This window comes from Danio aesculapii, chromosome 7, assembly GCF_903798145.1.
Source record: "Danio aesculapii chromosome 7, fDanAes4.1, whole genome shotgun sequence".
NCBI classification, from domain to species: Eukaryota; Metazoa; Chordata; class Actinopteri; order Cypriniformes; family Danionidae; genus Danio; species Danio aesculapii.
In genome coordinates this window covers 65,963,517-65,984,631 of record NC_079441.1, presented here as the reverse complement: position 1 = coordinate 65,984,631, position 21,115 = coordinate 65,963,517, and the positions used below count along the sequence as shown (strand labels likewise).

General features: G+C 36.4%; 2 protein-coding genes across 2 annotated transcripts in view; one reads left to right on the top strand and one right to left on the bottom strand.

Moving 5' to 3' along the window:
* The first annotated feature begins 1,067 nt into the window (after positions 1–1,067).
* psmd7 (proteasome 26S subunit, non-ATPase 7) lies at positions 1,068–7,325 on the top strand. Its single transcript, XM_056462371.1, has 7 exons — positions 1,068–1,244; positions 2,455–2,546; positions 3,205–3,297; positions 3,422–3,519; positions 4,865–4,945; positions 5,039–5,130; positions 6,404–7,325. The coding sequence occupies exons 1-7, from the start codon at positions 1,171–1,173 to the stop codon at positions 6,852–6,854; spliced, it is 981 nt and encodes a 326-aa protein (XP_056318346.1). The 5' UTR covers positions 1,068–1,170; the 3' UTR covers positions 6,855–7,325.
* A 136-nt stretch (positions 7,326–7,461) lies between these two features.
* The window catches only part of pkd1l2b (polycystic kidney disease 1 like 2b), a 78,479-nt gene continuing 64,825 nt past the window's right edge, over positions 7,462–21,115 (bottom strand). Inside the window, exons 28-34 of the mRNA XM_056462370.1 lie at positions 17,716–17,849; positions 17,503–17,630; positions 17,248–17,408; positions 13,945–14,155; positions 11,493–11,594; positions 11,277–11,408; positions 7,462–7,578 (exon numbers count right to left, since the gene is read on the bottom strand). Of these exons, the coding sequence (XP_056318345.1) occupies positions 7,474–7,578; positions 11,277–11,408; positions 11,493–11,594; positions 13,945–14,155; positions 17,248–17,408; positions 17,503–17,630; positions 17,716–17,849 (973 nt within the window). The 3' untranslated portion in view covers positions 7,462–7,473. The remainder of the gene's footprint in view (positions 7,579–11,276; positions 11,409–11,492; positions 11,595–13,944; positions 14,156–17,247; positions 17,409–17,502; positions 17,631–17,715; positions 17,850–21,115) is intronic.

Below are 21,115 nucleotides of genomic sequence, written 5' to 3'. Positions count from 1 at the left end.
TAAAATAAACAGTGCCATCTAGTGTCTAAAGGGGATAAAAACCATAGTCGTGATTACACATACAATATCTAATATAATATCTAATATAATAGTCTACGCTGTTTTTTCACAGTGCTCATCCTGCTCATAGTTTGCACTATGGATACAAAAATATACAATAAAACTACGCATCTGATTATTTCAGAGATAAATGTAGCTCAAACTTTTCATATAATTTTACTCTTCTTTTAGGCTGAATGTAATACAAACACAATTTTTTTTTACAAGAAAAGTCTCGTAACCACTTCCATATCGTAACCATATCCATCGCTCCTCTAGGTGTGCTGGTATAGTCTGTTGAATGATTCTTGCAAAGACTGATTGGGGCGATTATGCATGAACCCCGATAATGGTATGAACCATTATAGGGGTAGTCAATGTATATTTATATTATCTATTATTTTAAGTATTAATATTATTATTTAAGATCAGGGGAAACTATTTCCCAGTATTAAAGGGCTCACCGACCATACATCTTGTTTTGACGTCCTTCAGGGAGGGATCAAATGTTACCCCCTGCAAACCCCCCAGTAATTCGCACCCTGGTTAAATTCACTAATAAGAAACCTTATTTTATGGTTTTGTTGAAATGTGCTTATATATTACCAGTATCGGAGACTCTTTAAACAAGAAAATGTGCAATTTTATAATGTATTTAATTATTTTTTTAATATATTTGTTCAGTTTGTATGTTTATATTTTGTTTATGCTTAGGCTACTTCTCCCTGACATCTATACTTTTTGTCCTATTGTCATTCTTATTCTTTAAATAATAAAAAATAAATAAATACGAAAAACGATTACGATTTTTTTTCTTTTTTATTGATTAAACAGAGAAATAGTTAAACATAAAACTGTATACAAGGAAATTAACAACAAAAATGAAATACATTTAACTCAAGCATATTAATCATGTACATTAAGTATTTTCAAGCATTTCAAAAGGAAAAACTTAGTAAGGGTGTAATTTCTCCTCCAGTCCACTGTGTGCGCATGCGCGTAATGCAGCAGCGTCACTAGAACACACGAAGAGTAGAAGCGGAAGAAGCGACGCAGCGTCCATCAAACTGGCGTGCTGAACAACAGAAAAGCGTTATTTATCCCTAAAAGTTTCGGATTTATTGAGTAAAAATGCCGGATTTGGCGGTAGAAAGGGTCGTCGTTCATCCCTTGGTGTTACTGAGTGTCGTGGACCATTTTAACAGGTAAATATGAGTGTCGTGATGGTGCTGAAATAAAACTGTTAACTCACTGTCATTATATGTCAATGAAAGTAGCCGCTGCGAGCTAACGGCTAACTAGAGACAGTCTCGGTTTTAAGACAAATAAGCTGTATTTTCAATCGTTTATTCAGTTAAATAGATCTATCATAGTGTATATACTATACTGGCTTAGCTATATTGTTAAACAATATGTTACAAAATTTCGCAGAAGCACATATATTTGACTAACAGACAATTTGGTGATTATTACAGGTCACTATATCATTTTACTTGCAAATAATGTACTATTTGACAATAAAAAAAACTCAATACACAATCTGCAGAATGTCATCCTTTATTATTATTTAAATACTAAGGTTATTTAAATGTGCTGCTCGTTTTGCTTTCTTTACGTTACGTCAACTTAAATGTGTTAAGTTATTTTGTGTGACTCATATTTTTCATAACTCGGAACCCATCGTCTAGAATAACATTCAATGTAACTGAATAGGCTTTTTGTTTCCAGACATGAACGTTTTAATGTTAAACTGTCCTGATATTTGCCTGAACTACTGATTCATAGCGTAGATTATTTTTAAATAAATAAATTTATTTATTTATTTATTTTTGGCCACACTTTATTTTAACATACAATTAACAACCCATCAACCAAGACGTTTAGCTCAATAAACTATTAATTAGCTGCTTATGTTATTAATAGTTAGAAAGGTAGTCGTTGGGTTAATGTATTGGGGAGGATAAGAGATGTAGAATAAGATCATACTTTATAAGTGCAGTTAATATCTTCATAATAGGCAGGTAATAAGCCAGCATTAAATGGTCTGAATTATTACTTAAACTAAAGTTTTTTAAAGGCCAATTATTTAACACTTTACAAAACAGCTTTTATTGTTTTTACTTAATATACTTCTGCAACAAATGTAGCTATTTCTCACTGTTTTTTGCAAATGAGACCTTATTGTAAAGTGATACCCATTGTACTTAACCCTTTTGCAATAAAATTTGTACCTCAGTATTGTGATGATTACCATATGTTGTGATGAAAGATTAAGCAATTGTCACAACAACTGAAATCACAACATCTGAAACTGTCACTTGTGTAATCAAGTATAGTGCAAGATTTGATGTTATATGCAGAATTATATTTTTTTCCTAATGTACTCATTGTAAACCGTGTCTGTTATTCTTGTAGGATTGGTAAAGTTGGCAGTCAGAAGCGAGTTGTCGGTGTTCTGCTGGGCTCGTGGCAGAAGAAAGTGCTTGATGTTTCCAACAGCTTTGCTGGTACGTTTGCATATCTTGGTACAAAAGGTGTTTTTTTTTTACTGTTGAAATTCTGTGTAAATAATTTCTTTTTAAAAGTGAAGTTCAACAGTGAGAACACTTTTTTTATGTAAAAATAACAGTTTTAATAACTAATTTCTAATAACAAATTTTGTCTTCGCCAGTACAGTACACGATATATTACTCTTTATTTTGCAAGATATTAGTATTCAGCTTAAATGTACACTTTAAAGGTTTAACTAGATTAATTTGGCATTGGACAACAGAATTGAACATATATATCACTAGGGAAATGATAATTTGACTGTATAAATTAAAATAAAGAAAAAAATATCTATCTATCTATCTATCTATCTATCTATCTATCTATCTATCTATCTATCTATCTATCTATCTATCTATCTATCTATCTATCTATCTATATATATATATATATATATATATATATATATATATATATATATATACATATATATAAATATAAACATTTTTAATTACAGCCAAATTAAAAGAAACAACTTTCTCCAGAATATTTTTTTATATTACACACATATAATAGGAAATAATGTGAAAAATGCTCTTTTAAACATCACTTGTGATATACTTGTAAATTTGACAGGAGGGCTAATAGTTTAGTAATGTTTTAATTGTGTGGCAGTGCCTTTCGATGAGGATGACAAGGATGATTCAGTTTGGTTCCTGGACCACGACTATCTGGAGAATATGTACGGCATGTTCAAGAAAGTCAATGGTGAGTGCTGTAATATGCAGATACACATAAATACATACAACAAATCATTTTATAAGCTTTTATTCTTCATTCAGTCTGCTATGTCATCAGATGTTCCTCATTGGTTTATTTCTCTGAATTCTAGCAAGGGAGAGAATAGTTGGATGGTACCACACAGGCCCAAAGCTGCACAAGAATGATATTGCCATTAATGAACTCATGAAACAGTACTGTTCTAATTCGGTATGTATGCAGTTAATCCTTTTTTTTTTAAATACTGGTTTTTATATGTATTGTTTATTTAACATTTTTTATTCTAAAATACATTTAAAATAACTGTTATAATAATTAGTAAAATATAGCTTCTAGTTTGATTTAAAAAAAGTGATAATTCTTTAAACTTATTCAATTAATAAAATTACAAAGACAAGGAAATAACTAAAAGAAACATAGTAATTTATTTTGCTGCGTTGTCACTTTTTTTTATTCTCAGTGATTCACAGTAATGTACAAAAACATTATTCATTTACAATTTTATTACCATGATATGTTGCAGCTAGGCATGGGTTGATAACCGGTTTTAAGGTTTACTGCGGTTTTGAAAAGTCAAGGTTTTAAAACCGTAAAATTTTTCTGTTATACCGTTCCTAAGGTATTTGTAAGTTTTTTTTTTGTTGTTTTTTAATGTGTTTTTTTTATAGACAATTTTATCGAGTTTTTTTTCAGTCCATGATTCAGGAAACATCTGAAAAACAAATATAACCCAACATCCAGCGTGCCGTAGAGCTGAACAGTGCAGTGGCTTAGTTTATATCCATAGAAAATAAAGATATCCAAACAAGCCTTTTCAAGTTGAAAAGAAATCTGTGTTTTTGCAATTAAGAGAACAGAAGTCATTTAATGTTTGCTGACATTTATTGTCTCAAAATATTTTAAATGATAAAAAATATAAAGCATGTTGAATGGGGAAAAAGTTGTTGTTTTTTACCCAGACATTTGTTAGAGCAGTAATTACAATATTGTGATATCATGAAACCGTGATATTTTTACCCAAGGTTATCATACAGTCAGAATCCTATACCAGCTCATGCCTAGTTGCGGTAATGAGAATTGGCAAAGATGACTGCTATAAAGATGTATGCTATCTCTGTCGGTCTTTTGTCACGTTTAATTATAATTTAGCCTTTATCCACATCTTGTGAGCAAAATAGGATAAGGTTACTCTGATTGGGTTTATATTTGTCTGTGTTCAGTGTACATCATGCAGTTTGTGTGTGTGTTTGTGAGAGTGAGAACAGCACGTCAGAGTGGAGCTCATTAATATTCATGACGCAGTCCATAAATGGCCAATTATGGATCTTCTGATTCTAGTGGTATTTTTTGGAGTAATAAATGAGCATATAAAACAGTTTCTGTAGAAGCCATAAACCTACTATGTAAATATCAGAGAAAACTAATTAAACCAATGCAGTATATGGCACCTTTAATGATTTTAAGTAGTGACTTTCATTTGCAAAATATAATTTTCTAAATATGTATCCTGTACTTGTTGTTACAAAAAAAATGTAATTCTATTTATTTCCAAAAGGTTTTAGTCATTATTGATGTGAAACCTAAAGACCTGGGATTGCCGACTGAAGCCTACATCTCAGTGGAGGAAGTGCATGATGTGAGCTTTTCTGCATTTCTAAATATTTAAAGTTGTATGATATCCATATGTTTGATTAGTCTTATGCTGACTGTATTCCATTTCCTGCTGCAGGATGGAACTCCCACATCTAAGACATTTGAACATGTGACCAGTGAGATTGGTGCAGAAGAGGCGGAGGAAGTGGGTGTGGAGCATTTACTGCGGTAAGAAGGCAGCCAATCTGATACACAACTGATGATTTAATAAAATATCTGCAAACTAGGGTTGTCCAAAAGTTCTGACATCGGTACCAAATAATAACAAAAACCTGCTGCTAGTATTTGAGCGTTGTTTAGCAGGTTCTTAAACACAGCTAATTGGCCATTGTGTTTACATGTTCAACAGATATGACTGGGATTGGCTGCAATGATACTTTTTATTGAGTGCTTACACAGAAATAAAGTCTGTCTATCCATCCATCCATCTATCGATAGTTCTATCTATCGTTCTATCTATCATTCTATCCGTCTATTTATCAATCGTTCTATTTATCCGTCTATCTATCTATCCATCCATCTATCCATCCGTCTATCTATCTATCCATCCATCTATCTATCTGTCTATCGTTCTATCTATCCGTCCATCCATCCATCCGTCTGTCTGTCTGTCTATCTATCCGTCTATCTATCTGTCCGTCTGTCTGTCTGTATCTATCCGTCTATCCAACTATCCATCTATTGATTGATCCATCCATCCATCCATCGTTCTATCTATCGTTCTATCCATCTATCGTTCCGTCCATCTATCGTTCCGTCCATCTATCGTTCCGTCCATCTATCTATCTATCCATCCATCCGTCTGTCCATCCATCCATCTATCTATCTATCTATCTATCTATCTATCTATCTATCTATCTATCTATCTATCTATCTATCTATCTATCGTTCGATCGTTCTATCTATCGATCGCTCTATCGATTATTCTATTTATCGATCGCTCTATCGATCATTCTATTTATCGATCGCTCTATCGATCATTCTATCTATCGATCGTTCTATCGATCATTCTATCTATCTATCAATCGTTCTATCTATCTATCGATCTATCTAGCTATCTATCTATATCTATTGATCTATCTATCGATCGTTCTATCTATCTATCGTTCTATCGATCGTTCTATCTATCGATCGTTCCATCCATCCATCCATCCACTAGTCTGCACTTTTATATTTGATGTTATCAGAGGCAAAATGCAAACACATTTGCATTATTATTAGTTACTTTATTATACTTACATATTTGAGGTGTTATTTGATAGTATTTTTCCTAAAAACAGAAAAATTTTGTTATTTCAGTCACTTTGAGCGGTTATAATTCAAACCCTTGTTTATTAGCGTTTTGTTTAGCCGATTGGGAACCCTTCGTAACTTTTTAACGTGGTATGTGGCATAAGTAGTTTGAGAAACACTGAGTTAAACAGATGATGATTTCTTCCAGCGATATCAAGGACACAACGGTTGGCACTTTATCGCAGCGCATCACCAATCAGGTGCATGGTCTGAAGGGCCTCAACTCCAAACTTCTGGATATCAAGAGTTACCTGGAGAAAGTTGCAACCGGCAAACTACCCATCAACCACCAGATCATTTACCAGCTACAGGACGTGTTCAACCTGCTGCCCGACGTCAACCTGCAGGAGTTCGTCAAGGCCTTCTATCTCAAAACCAACGATCAGATGCTGGTGGTTTATCTGGCCTCTCTCATCCGCTCCGTAGTGGCGCTCCACAATCTCATCAACAACAAAATCGCCAACCGCGACGCAGAAAAGAAGGAAGGCCAGGAGAAAGACGACAGCAAGAAAGAGAAGAAGGACGAGAAGGATAAAGACAAGGACAAAGACAAGGAGAAGGGAGACGCCAAGAAAGAAGACAAAAAGGATAAGAAATGAACTTGAACTGGCATGAACTTGGGCTTACACAATCTTGGCTGAATGATGAGGAATCTGCGTTCGTTTGCTTCTCATGTTTAAAACAAAAGTCTGTTTAAATCAGCCGTTGTGTCTGTCTTTTTGATATAAAGGACTTGTTTTCTGTTTTGCAATTCAGTCAGATCTCCCTTTGATGGTTGATGTTTCTATCCTGACCAAGGTTGATGTATTTAACATTATAATCACCATTATTAGAGCATCAGAAAGTCAAGACAGGCGTTTCAGCAATGTCCAACTGCAGCCACGTCATTGTATTTACACTCAGATTTTTTTTTTATTATTATAAAACCAATGCCCAACAAACTCCTGCAGCCTAATCTGTTTTATTTCGTTCACTACATGCAAAGTGTACAGTTAACAAAGAGCACGTCTGCTAAACATGTCTAGTTTTCAGCCAAATCAGAAATAAAAACATCTGCTTTATAATAAAAATGGTACGTTTGCTTTTTCCTAAAAATAAAAAAGAAAGCATACAGCATTTCAGGTAATATCATGCATACATTTCATTTTCTTAATGTTTACTAAGTAAATATATTAGGATAAGATACTACATGATGGAGTCTTCTTAGTGGAGCGCACGTCAATGACTGGGATTATGAGTTTCTTCTTTTTTCTTGCTTTTGATTCCAAAGAAACTCATTATCTTCATCATTACCAGTTCCACGGTTTCCTCTTCCTCTGAAGGCTGCGTGACAAAAGTAAGATCAGTTCTCACAGTAGTCAACAAACTAAATTATAATTCCATATTACATGGCTGTCTAGAATAATTGATTCTGATTCGCGACATTCCAAGGTATGTTATTCCTAGATAACTCATAAACTAATAACACAGGCTCACCTGGGTACTATCAATCACCTTGAACATCAGTGAGTATATTCATTCGTTCATTCATTTTCTTTTCAGCTTAGTCTCTTTATTAATCTGGGGTCGCCACAGCGGAATGAACCGGCAACGTATCCATCCCGTTTTACGCAGTGGATGCCCTACCAGCTGCAAACCATCTCTGGGAAACATCCATACACACTCATTCACACCTACACTATGGACAATTTAGCTTACCCAATTCACCTATACCGCATGTCTTTGGACTGTAGGGGAAACCGGAGCACCCGGAGGAAACCCACGCAAATGCAGGGAGAACATGCCAACTCCACACAGAAATGCCAACTGGCCCAGCCGAGGCTCGAACCAGCGACCTTCTTGCTGTGAGGCGACAGCACTTCATACTGTGCCACGGCATCGCCGAGTATATTCATACATAATTAAATGCTTATCACGCTGCTGTTTGGGGCCATCTTGTGACTGAATAATCCATAGGATAGTTTAGGTTGCGTTCATTCATTTTCCTTCGGATTAGTCTCGATTCCAGAAGTCGCCACAGTGGAATAAACTGCCAACTATTTCAGTATATGTTTTACGCAGCAGATACTCTTTCAGTTGCAACCCAGTAATGGGAAACACTTATTCACACACACATACACTGGTCAATTTAGCTTATTCAATTCACCTATAGCGCATGTCTTTGGAGTGTGGGGGAAACCAAAGCACCCAGAGGACACGGGTAGAACATGCAAACTCCAGACAAAAATGCCAACTGGCCCAGCTGGGACTCGAATCAGCATCCTTATTGCTGTGAGGCGACAGCGCTAACCACTATGCCGCCCACTTGGCTGCATTCAGCAGTTTTTATTTCTGCAAAAGTTACATTTAATTAGAGTTTTTTGTCTAATTGTTTATTTAGACTTTAAGAAAAATCATTCTAAAGCCCCAGGAGGTTTGTAAAACCTACTTGAAACTGAAGTCCCACCTATTTTGAGCTCTCTGTCCTCCATTCATCGTGCGACTAGTTTCGTATGTCGCAGCATTCTAAAGTTCTAGTGAGTTTAGTGCACGTGATTGTGTTAGAGTAGGGGTGTCAAACTCAGTTTCTGAAGGGCAACAATCCTACACAGTTTAATTCCAACCCTGCTTCAAAACCAAGGGCGTAGCGGACATTTTAAAAGTGGGGGGGACGGCTGTATGAGATCATATGTTCATATAATTATTAATCACCTGCTTCTAAATGGTCCGTCTCTAAAAGTGAAATGCCCCCATTGCTACGCCCCTGTTCAAAACACTTGTCTATAGGTTTCAAACAAGCCTTACTAGACTCAATTAGTAAAATCAGGTGTTTAATTAGAGTTGGAACTAAACTGTGCAGAGCTGCGGCTCTCCAGGAACTTGGACCCTCCAGGAGTTTGACACCCCTGTGTTAGACCAATAGAAGAGCATAAGTGACCCCTTTGTACAGAAATGATGCAATCTCAAGACATATGAAAAGAGCTGCATGCAATGTTTTCAATAACCCCTCACAGTGATAAGACTAGCTCCATTGAGTGCATTGTGTCTGACTATTGGCCTTGATCTGACGTGGAAGACATAGGCAAACCCAGTTGTTTTTACAGTCTTTTTTTTTTGAGCAGAAAAGTGTTGTTGGAGCTTTACACTCACCAGCCCTTTATCAGGTACATCTGTCCAACTGCTCGTTTATGCAAATTTCTAATCAGCCAATCACGTGGCAGCAACTCGATGCATTTAGACATGTAGACATGGTCAAGACGCTCTGCTGCAGTTCAAACCGAGCATCAGAATAGGGAAGAAAGGTGATTTAAGTGACTTTAATCGTGGCATGGTTGTAGGTGCCAGTCGGGCTGGTCCGAATATTTCAGAAACTGCTGATCTACTGGGATTTTTACGCGCAACCATCTCTAGGGTTTACAGAGAATGGTCTGAAAAAGAGAAAATATCCAGTGAGCGGCAGTTCTGGGGCCACAAATGCCTTGTTGATGCCAGAGGTCAGAGGAGAATGGCCAGACTGGTTCCAGCTGACAGAAAGCTAACAGTAACTCAAATAACCACTCGTTACAATCGAGGTCTGCAGAAGAGCATCTCTGAATGCACAACACGTCCAACCCTGAGGCGGATGGGCTACAGCAGCAGAAGACCACACCGGGTGCCAATTATCTCAGACTAGTTTCTTGAACATGACAATGAGTTCACAGTACTCAAATGGCCTCCACAGTCACCAGATCTCAATCCAATAGAGCACCTTTGGGATGTGGTGGAACGGGAGATTCACATCATGGATGTGGAGCCGACAAATCAGCAGCAACTGTGTGATGTCTTGTCAATATGGAGAAAACTCTCTGAGGAATATTTCCAGTACCTTGTTGAATCTATTCCACTAAGGATTAAATTAATAATAAAGTGGCCGGTTAGTTTATATGATACCAGCTGAATGTCTGAAGTCACATGGAATGTTTTGACAGTCTTTTCTGCTCCTTTCCTGCACAAAAATTTGTTTTTCCATACTTTTTTATTCATGTTTTCCCCCCACTTATTTATGCTTTTAAATTGCATTATGGGACGCTGATCTTTCTTCCAACAACTTTGAACCTTGAAAAGTTTGAAAAAGTTACTTTTATGAACATTTTTATTAGTTTAAAGTGATATATTGTCTGGATTGGTGTTGTATATTATGCTGCAAAAACCTGGTAATAAGCTGCCAGTACATGTTCTGTTATTTTACAAACTTAGTTCTCTACATAGGCGGTGCACTAGGTAGTGCTGTCGCCTCACAGCAAGAAGGTTGCTGGTTCAAGCCTCGGCTGGGTCAGTTGACGTTTCTATGTGGAGTTTGCTGTTCTCCCTGCGTTCGCGTGGGTTTCCTCTGGGTGCTCTGGTTTCCCCCACGGTCCAAAGACATGTGAACAGGTGAATTGGGAAGGCTAAATTGTACATAGTGTATGAGTGTGAGTGAGTGTGTATGGATGTTTCCTAGAGATGGGTTGCGACTGGAAGGGCATCCGCTGCTTAAAACATGTGCTGGATAAGTTGGTGGTTCATTCCGCTGTGGCGACCCCAGATTAATAAAGGGACTAAGCCGAAAAGAAAATGAATGAGTTCTCTGTATATAATTTCTTAATATCTTTTCTCAAACTAATAAAATGTCAATAAAAGTCACTTTGTTAAAGTGCAGAGTTGAATTTTCGACATCAAAAGTCAACAGAGCAGAGATCAACATCCCATAATAGAATTCACATTAACAGAATTAACGGAAAACACACAATACGGAAACGGTTAACAGATATTTTTGATAGTGTAGACTTTGAACTTATCTTGACAGTTACTGTCTACGAAAGATGAGGAAGCTTATGAAGTTCATCTAAAAATCTTAATTTGTGCTTGGAAGGTAAACAAGTGTCTCAGAGAGTTGTAATGACATGATTAATTAATACAGAATTTTAATTTTGGGGAGAAATAACCCTTTAAGCTACTTTTAGTCAACAGAATGTCTGAACAGGGCCTTCAAAATAGTTGTAAGTGTGAAATGTTAAAGTGACCTGGTGATTCTCCCGTTCTTCAGTAACTGCCATTAGGATGATGGAGATGAAGAGGGACAGTACCACGAATGTAGCGATGAGGACGCAAGAGGAAATGATGACGGCGCCAAGAGCGGGGTTTGAATTTAGCACCTGTACAGGTAACATAACAGCGGAAATGAAGCAAAATCCTTACTGTTTCTTTGTAAGTTTGGTCTTTCAAGTTGTTTTACGTACCTCATCATAATTGAAGATGCCTATCTGCAAACTGAAGATCGCAGTAAAAGCGTCTGGCAGAGTTCTGTATGAGTACAGCTCCCATCCGAATATGAGATTGCACTATTAAAAATAAAATAATTGAAATCAATCATATTAATGAGATGAAATAAAATGCAGCTACAATGGAAGTCTATAGGATAGCCATTCAACAAGTGCCACATAAACTGCAGTTGTTGTTTTAAATATATTTTTTTATTTTATTGATTGACTTATTAATTGAATGATTTTCTGACATCAATGGACAAGGTTGCTGTTCTGTAATTAGATTTATTTTCAATTTGGAAACAAGTTAATCAGCAGTTTAAAGAAAATAATAAAAAAGGTTTTACCCAAACATGTATAACAATAAATCATGAATCCAGAGAAAGTGAGAGCTCTAGTGAGATTGTTTCCAGAGCTATGCACAGTCAACAAATTAAACAGCCACTATAGTGTATATATATAGGCTTCTAGTTGATCATTTGGTATCAGAAGTGGCTTATATGAAAGGCAAAGGCCTTTAGATTACACTTATTTTACCAAAATACACTATGATCATGCCTTGATTTTTAATTACTTAATTAGGACAGTAAGGTCTGACTTTGCTGAGACAAAGGTCTTGTCACTGAACAGAAATAATGTCCAGTATAGAATATAAAGTCATGGTGCAGTGAAAAAAAGAATTAATATTGTGTTTGACTCCCATGAGCTTGGAGGACTGCATCCATACATCTCTGCAACGACTCAAATCACTTATTAATAAAGTCATCTGGAATGACAAAGAAAGCGTTCATGCAGGACTCCCAGAGTTCATCAAGATTCTTTGGATTTATTTTCAATGCCTCCTCCATCATCTTACTCCACACATGCTCAATAATGTTCATGTCTGGTGACTGGTCTGGCCAATCCTAGAGCACCATGACCTTCTTTCAGAGACTTTGATGTGAAGGCTGAAGTATGATAAGGAGCGCTATCCTGCTGAAGAATTTGCCCTCTCCAGTGATTTGTAATGTAATGGGCAGCACAAATGTCTTGATACCTCAGGCTGTTGATGTTGCCATCCACTCTGCAGATCTCTCACACGCCCCCATACTGAATGTAACCCCAAACCATGATCTTTCCTTCACCAAACTTGACTGATTCTGTGAGAATCTTGGGTCCATGTGGGTTCCAATAGGTCTTCTGCAGTATTTGTGATGATTGTGATGCAGTTCAGCAGATGACTCATCAGAAAAATCTGCCACTTTTCCAAATGGTCAGAATCCAGCTAGGAATCCAGTCATTATTTGTTTCTTATATTTTTCAAGACACTTCTCTACAGCTTAAAGTGACGTTTAAAGGCTTAACTAGGTTAATTGGGTTAACTAGGCAGGTTAGGGTAATTAGGCAATTATTGTTTAACGATGGTTTGTTCAGTAGACTATCGAAAAAAAGAGCTTAAAGGGGCTAATAATTTTGACCCTAAAATGGATTTTAAAAAGCGGGGCTAATAATTCTGACTTCAACTGTATGTATATACACACACATATATGTATATATATATATATATATATATATATATATATATATATATATATATATATATATATATATATATATATATATATATATATATATATATATATATGTACACTTTACTAGTGAATGCAAGGCATAGTTCATTTATATATATGAGGAGAGTGAAATAAACTGAAACTGTGACATATTATGCCCAAACATTCTTCATATTGTAGACTAAAATCCAAGAGGAGCTACTGTGGAGATTCTGGGAAAATACTGAAGATCAAGTTTAATGAGTGAAAAATCATCAACATAAGTTTACAAATAAGCTTATTTTCTCTAAATACATTTCTGTTTATATAAAGTAAAGCATCCTCAGCTATAATCTCTTCTGTATTTGAACATAATGCAGTTTTGAAACCAAAATTGAGCATATGGTGATGTCATACATGTCACAATTGGCTTAGAATTGAAAGAATGGTCGTAAGCTGGCTCACAGCAAGATGGGAAATATGCCTTTGACCTTTTTATTTAAGCGATTAAAGGATAATATTCACTGAATAAAATAATTAATTGAATTTACAATTTTTAAGGTAAGTGATTACAAGCGATTTTTATGGGCTGAATATAAACAAATTAAGTTGAATATTACTAAATTCAATTTGTTTAAATTCAGCCGATTTAAACTGAGTGCAACCACTTACCTTAAAATATTTTTGTAAATCCAATTAATCCTTTTTTTCAGTGTAAGGCTTTATTAATTTTCAACTGTTTTGGTTGTGAATAACAAACCTGCTAAGCAATGCACATAATTCTTGATTATAGGATTCTTGATTGAGTTATTTCTTTGCCAAATATATGTAAAATATGGTGCATGTCAGTATATTCTGTGGTATTACGTTTGTTAACAGTAAAAGTAGTTGGGCCTTACAGCAAGAGAATAGGCCAAGAGGATAATGAAGATGACCACGGTCAGTGTGGACATGTCGTCCCAGGCGCGCTGCAGTGACGAGGCGATGACGTACAGTTTAGGACTGAGTCTCAGCAGATGCCAGAGCTTCACACAGCCCAGAAGAACCAAGAACGCCATCACGTATCTCAGCGTAGCATCCACGGCCGCGGTGTCATGAAAACTGGGAAACCTGCAGAACAATACCATTTTTACCGTCTTCAATTCATCCATCCACACATTCAAAGAAACACTTGGGTTGTTGACGTGATGTTGCATTTTCACCATTACACATGGCGAATTGAATATAATAAGTATTGATGCCTCCACGGAGTTATAAAAAATGCTATAAAAACTGCAGTGTTATTAATTTTCACTATTCGTTTATTTTCTTTTTGGCTTAGTCCCTTTATTTATCAGGGGTTGCCACAGCGGAATGAACCACCAACTTATCCAGCATAGGTTTTACACAGCGGATGCCCTTCTAGCTGCATCCCAGTGCTGGGAAACATCCATACACTCTCACCTTCATACATACACTATAGACAATTTAGTTTATTCAATTCCCCTATAGCGCATGTCTTTGGACTGTGGGGTAAACCGGAGCACACGGAGAAAACCCACACCAACACAGGGAGAACATGCAAACTCCATACAGAAACACCAACTGGTCCAGCCGGGACTCGAAGCAGCAACCTTCTTGCTGGGAAGTGACAGTGCCAACCACTGAGCCACCGTGCTGCCATGTTAATTATTCTTACATTTTTGAGCCAAATCTCAAAACTGACTGTCAAAGTCATAGACTGTGTCAATCGTAGTTTAATAAGGTATAACTCTTATAAATGAAAAAGAAAATTGTAAAATTCTCAGGTCTAATGTTAACTGTAGCTATTTTATTAAACAGCACACAAATTTTTGAAGTTTAATTATATTCATTTTTGTCACGTCTGATGGTGAAAATGCAACTGGCTGGAAGCAGTAGGTCATCGTTTTTTTCGCATACTGTTTTCAACATACTATATAGTATGGAATTATGCAATTTTAGACACAGCCATGGTTTTTAGTGACAAAAATTTATCAAGTTCCTATGCATAAAAAAATACTGGGTATTTGTTAGCAATCTGGCGATCCTTGGCCCAGGCCCATCTTTGCTCCTAAAGGACTAGACCTTTCTTGGATGCTGCTTTTGTACCAAATCATAATTACAATCACCTGTTTCATCATTAATTAAACATTATTTTAAATTGGAACGTGTGTTTATTAAAAACAAACAAACAAACAATACAAATCACGAGGAACACATTAAATAATGTTTGTTGATTGTCTGCAATGAAATACAAGTCGAAGTAAATTTAGAAACGACTATGGGAAACCGGAGCACCCGAAAGAAACCCACACGAACACAGGGAGAACATGCAAACTCCACACAGAAATGCCAACTGGAGGGACTTGAACTATTGACCTTCTTGGTGTGAGGCAGGGGCGTTGCTAGACATAAAGCTCTACCCCCCTATATATATATATATATATATATATATATATATACACTATATATAATTTTTTTAAATTAATATTTATTATGAATAAAAGTATTTTTGTTATTATACAATTATTATTCTAAATAATCTTAAATGTAACTGGAAAACAATGTTTAGACACAACTGGAGTGATATACTAAGATCATTTAAGAAATCTTACAGAAATATTGATTCCATTGAATGATATTCTATAGACAATTCAATAAATACAATAAAGATGTGTTATAGAATTATCTGTTGTCTTAGACTTCACACATGGCAGAGAATTAGGTTTATTAAGTCTTACCTCCCTGACTCGTCATCCCTCCTTTTTGCTTCATACAAAATCAGGAGGCATGCTTACTAAGATCACCGTCATATTGTTTAAACTTTAGTTTTGTCGACTAGCTAAACAAAAAAGGCTGTTACGCCGGTTTAACAACGCATGAGCGGCGCGTGACAAGCAAGTAGCCTGCTTTTTTGGCGCGCATGTTAACTACCGGGACTCGCACAGGCAGAAGACCAGCGCGTGCGAGAGGCGAGCGTGTTCTCTGCGTACATGCTGTGATGCTGTGATGCGTCAGATTGCTTTTGGGTAAACACATTGCTTTCACCAGCCTTGGTTCAGTTGCACATAATAACGTCTTTATTTCGGAATTACCACTCTTAATAAATACACTTGCATACGAAGTAAAACATATCTCAATGCATTTACTGGAACACTGGAGATTTTTACTGGGGCACCTGGTCTAGTGACGCCCCGGTGACAGTCTGAGCTAATATATATATATATATATATATATATATATATATATATATATATATATATATATATATATATATATATATATATATATATCAGTGGTGTAGTCCTAAAAAAAGGTGGTGTACTATTACATCTGACCTAAATTTTAAATGAAAGTAGGGAAAAAAACGACGAAAGTCAATGTTTCTTTGATTCATTAGCTATATATATATATATATATATATATATATATATATATATATATATATATATATATATATACACACACACATGGAAAGACAGCTTTTTAACTTACTTTCTTTACTGGCTTATTACTTTACATTTAATAGGTTCCTTTAAACATCAATCAGCCATTATTTTTGATGGTCACATTCGTGCATGCTTGTTTAAACCAAACTATTAGGAGTCTGTCTTCTGTTGTCGCTATTATATACTAGTACTTACCCTTTTAAATTGCATATTGTTACGCGATTTATGAGTAGTCTGCCTCATCGTTTTTAGAGTTATATATAGTGTTGTTCCCTGTAGCGGTAGGCACGATTCAGACAAATGTGAAATACTGTTGTACAGAGGCGATTTTAGGGCAGATCAGGAACAGTTGCATTTGGGGTAAACAAAGAAAAATGTACACATATACATTAAGTAAGAATTTTAAATAATACACTAAAATTAGGGATGTTTAATCAGAAAAATAAGTGAGTATACCGAGGGTATATACAATTATTGATCCTCAGAAGTGGTATTACCCAAACAGCTTGTGGAAAAAAGTAGGCATACTGAGTATACGTGCGTATAGCAAGGACTACACCACTGATATATATATATATATATATATATATATATATATATATATATATATATATATATATATATATATATATATATATATATATATATACACACACACGTTTAACTATTTATTGTCAACAAAAAAAAAGAGAATTTTATTTCCTATTTGTCAAAACTACCCAGCTACTGATCTGTCCTCCCCCTCATACTTACTGATTTTTGTGTTTCTGGTAGTATTGGATGTCTATGTTGCCCTGTACGGTTTTCTGGATGAACAGTGATAATGAACTCCAGCTTAAAATGATGATGGCCATGTCTAACAGATTCCACTTGTTTCTGAAATACGCCCATTTCTGTCTCTTCAGCAGCTTGCCCTGTTCAACACCAAACATGTGCGCTTTAATCACACAGAGGTTACAAGCGAATAATTACAAAACTTAATATGATGCGAATGAACAAGTCACTGACCTGCAAAAACATGTAGTAGACAACAAAGAGGAAGTAAATAACCCTTGAGGCCATGAGAAAGGATATAAAGCTGCCCACAGAGTTGTACAGACTGACATTCTGCAACACACTGCGAAACTGAAATGCACCTGGAAAAATCCGAAGCACCAGCTCAGATATGCTATGAAACATTAAGGTTTGGTGTGAATAGGAATGATTGTTGCTTTTCCTCACCCACTGCACTGCTCTCCAGTATCAGCGTGACTATACAGAAGAGATTGACATTAGCATTGTACACGGTAAACTCTACAAAAACCGCCCTTGTGTACTCATCCAACCAGGTGGAGTTAAACAGATATTGAAGCTTCCTGTTGGTTAAAGGGAGACATCTGTTAATACTTTACAAAAAATATACGCTTATGTAAATAAAATATTTGTTAAGAATACATATAGAAAAGTGAACCGATTGTGCTGTTTGCAGAGGCTAAACTACATTAATAAAATACATAGAAATTGAATAACGTTTAATTACATACAAACGGCATTATATTGTTTACAGGCCTACATAACATCTTAAAATTTGGTTTGTTCAAATGTTGCACCATCTTATTTTTATCTTTAGTATATATAAATATATTTTATACAACAGTTCTGTCTGGTTCTCGAATCTGATTGCCTGATAGCGTGCTATAGTCTGCAATAGACTGATTTCACGCGGCCGCCATTTTTAAAAGCGAAATCGAGGCTGCGGTGGTAAGAAACCCGGAAGTATCGTTGGGAGTTACCAAGCGGCAACCTCCCGCTCTCCCTCGGGAGGCCAATACGGAAGTAACTGAAATTGCAATTCATCAAAATTCCGCTAGTCCTGGCTCCATAATAGAGCAAACTGCAATTGAGCCCACTGTTAGAATGGCCAAATTTACAGCAGAAAAAAAGGTGTTTAAAGCCTGGTACAAAGAACGATTTTGGTTCATATAGCTATTATTACCCTCCATGACAACTGTGAGGGGGGTGAATTTTTTTATAACTCATCCATTTCCTTTATATTAGGATATTTTAAGTTTGCATAATTAAGGGCGTGGCCACTTGAGTGACAGCTAGGTCTCGCTGGTCGCCGTCACTTCACCTCAGCTGAATCCGGCAGATTAGCCACTGATCTCGGCATATTCATCATATTTTTGTTTTGTTTTATGTGGCTTTACACAGTCAGCTGGCTTTTGGACTTATTTCTTACAATTATCAGATGATATGGGATGCTGTGTGCATTTAATTGTGCTCACGTGGCCTCGTTTCCCATGTGAGTAAAGTGATACACTTATATACCATCTCTATAAATGTATTTGTTTTATTTAAGATCATTTATCATTAATATTTTTCTTTAGACCCGTAAAGCACTCCAGAATCTGCCAGATTGATTAGCTGTAGGCTCTAGAACAGTCATCTGAAGCGTTGTCATACAGTGTTGTGCTGGATTTTATCAATAGTCTTGCATTTACTAACACACACACACATCTGAAGTGTTTGGAAGTAATTCGCGTTTACCTCCTGTAGAAAAACGTCATAAGAACAATGTTTAGTGGCTCAATGTATTACAACAGTGTTTTTGAAAGTCTAATCACTTTAATTATATAGTGTACAGCCAAGCACATGTGGTCAGAACACAAACGAGTCGCAGGTAATAAAGTATTAAGCGTTTCTCCCAAAGTAAAGTCTGTCTGCCAGGTATAAGCAAAGTGCCAGCAGGTGTCTGTAGCTCCGCCCACTCTCCGCCTCTTTGCCCTTGTTTGGTATCCCGCCGTGGGTGCGATGACGCGCGAGCAAAATGGCGACGGTTGGCCGCGCCTACTTGTGGCTTCTTTTGCGCTCTTCAGAAACCTATGGGTGACGTCACGGATGCTACGTCCATATATTTTACAGTCTATGGGAGTTACATTAGAACGTTGTGTACTTGGCTGTATATCTTATCAGCGAAGAGAAAGTGACACAAATTTATCAATTCACCGCCTTCCGAGTGACCCGAAGGTCCGTCCTGAATGAATGGTGAAAATAAAAAGGGATATCAGAGCTCATTTTCAGCTAAGTTAAGGGAAATGGCACTAGTTAGCTAACGTTTTCTTTCCCAAACACACGTTTTAGATGCCATTTATCAAACTCAAGTTAATGAACTGATTCTTTCACTATATTAGACTTGTCACGATACTGAATTAAAAGAAAAAACATCAATTTCCCGCTAACATTTAAGGCACTGTTGACGGCTTTCTTAAAACAGCGCTGATTTGCCATTGTGTTCACGTGATCAACAGAATAGCTTGTGATTGGCCGAGAAGGTCATCAGTTCACCCTCCGCTGTTTACCGAGTACAAACACAGACGAGCCGAGCGATCTGCTTGATGACTCGACTGATCTTCATGGCTGCTTCGCGCTCGCGTCTCCGTGTATCTGTGTTTGCACTGGGTGAAGGGCAGTAAACTGAGTGCAAACACAGATACAAGGAGACTGGAACGCGAAGCAGCCGTGAAGATCAGTCGAGTCTAAAACTCAGCGGGAAATAGATGGTTTTAAAACTTCCGTACCGGGACAACACTATTACAGACAACACGAGGGTGTGCTACAGTGTTTTAGCGCTCACTGGGTAACATAGACTGAAGCAGGGAAGTGTCCCCACGGTGTTTACCAGCTGCCATGATCTGAAGCCTAGGAGGACACTTGAGCATATTACTCTTAAAGAGATTGTGATGTTGTTTGATGCTAAATTGCTTTTAATTTTCTAAATTAAACTTACTGAATGATATTAAAGTGATGTTTACACCAGTTCTGCATTTTGAAATCTCGGCAACAGCTGGAGGTGTGTACTCCACATCATGTTACTGTAATGTGTACAGTCCTTGTCCTATACTTCCGGGTTTCTTCCCACCGCAGCCTCGCTTTGGTTCTTTAAAATGGCGGCCGCGTGAAATAAGCGTATAGAACGCACGCACCCTCCTCACCCTTGTGTATTACTCCGCCCACATAGAGTAACAGCAGATCAATAAATTCACTACAGTCTGACAAATATTGCAGCTGTTGGACGACATAATGTACTTTTGGGGCTTTTTTAGAGGAAAATGTAGTTGTTTAGATTGCAACTATGCAGTTTGTTTATAAGGATAGTGCCTATTTTAAATATTTATAATTTTTGAGATACGTTTGCATCAGAGATGTATAAAGTACTAGAGACCCAGACTTAAGTAAAAGTACAAGTACTCTATCAAAAAGTGACTTGAGTAGAAGTAAAAGTGCTCTTTAAGCACCTTACTTAAGTGGAAGTACTAAAGTATTCAACATTTTTTATACTTAAGTATTGCAAGTAGTTTATTTCAAAATTTACTACTCAAGTACTGAAAGTAAAAGTACAAGTATTGTGTAATGTAGTTATTAAAGAATGCAGTCAAAAGACATCATATTGTTTTGTTTATTTTAAATCTTTTTTTGGGGGGCACGTCATTAAGCAGAACAAAAAGAAACAAGACTTACAATACTGTTTTTCTCTCACGCTTGAACCACAGATCTGACAGATTTTAACAGCTTTAACACACACCTTTCAAAGTTGTGTGTCACAAAAACAGTCCATAATCCACTCAAAACGCTATTGAAA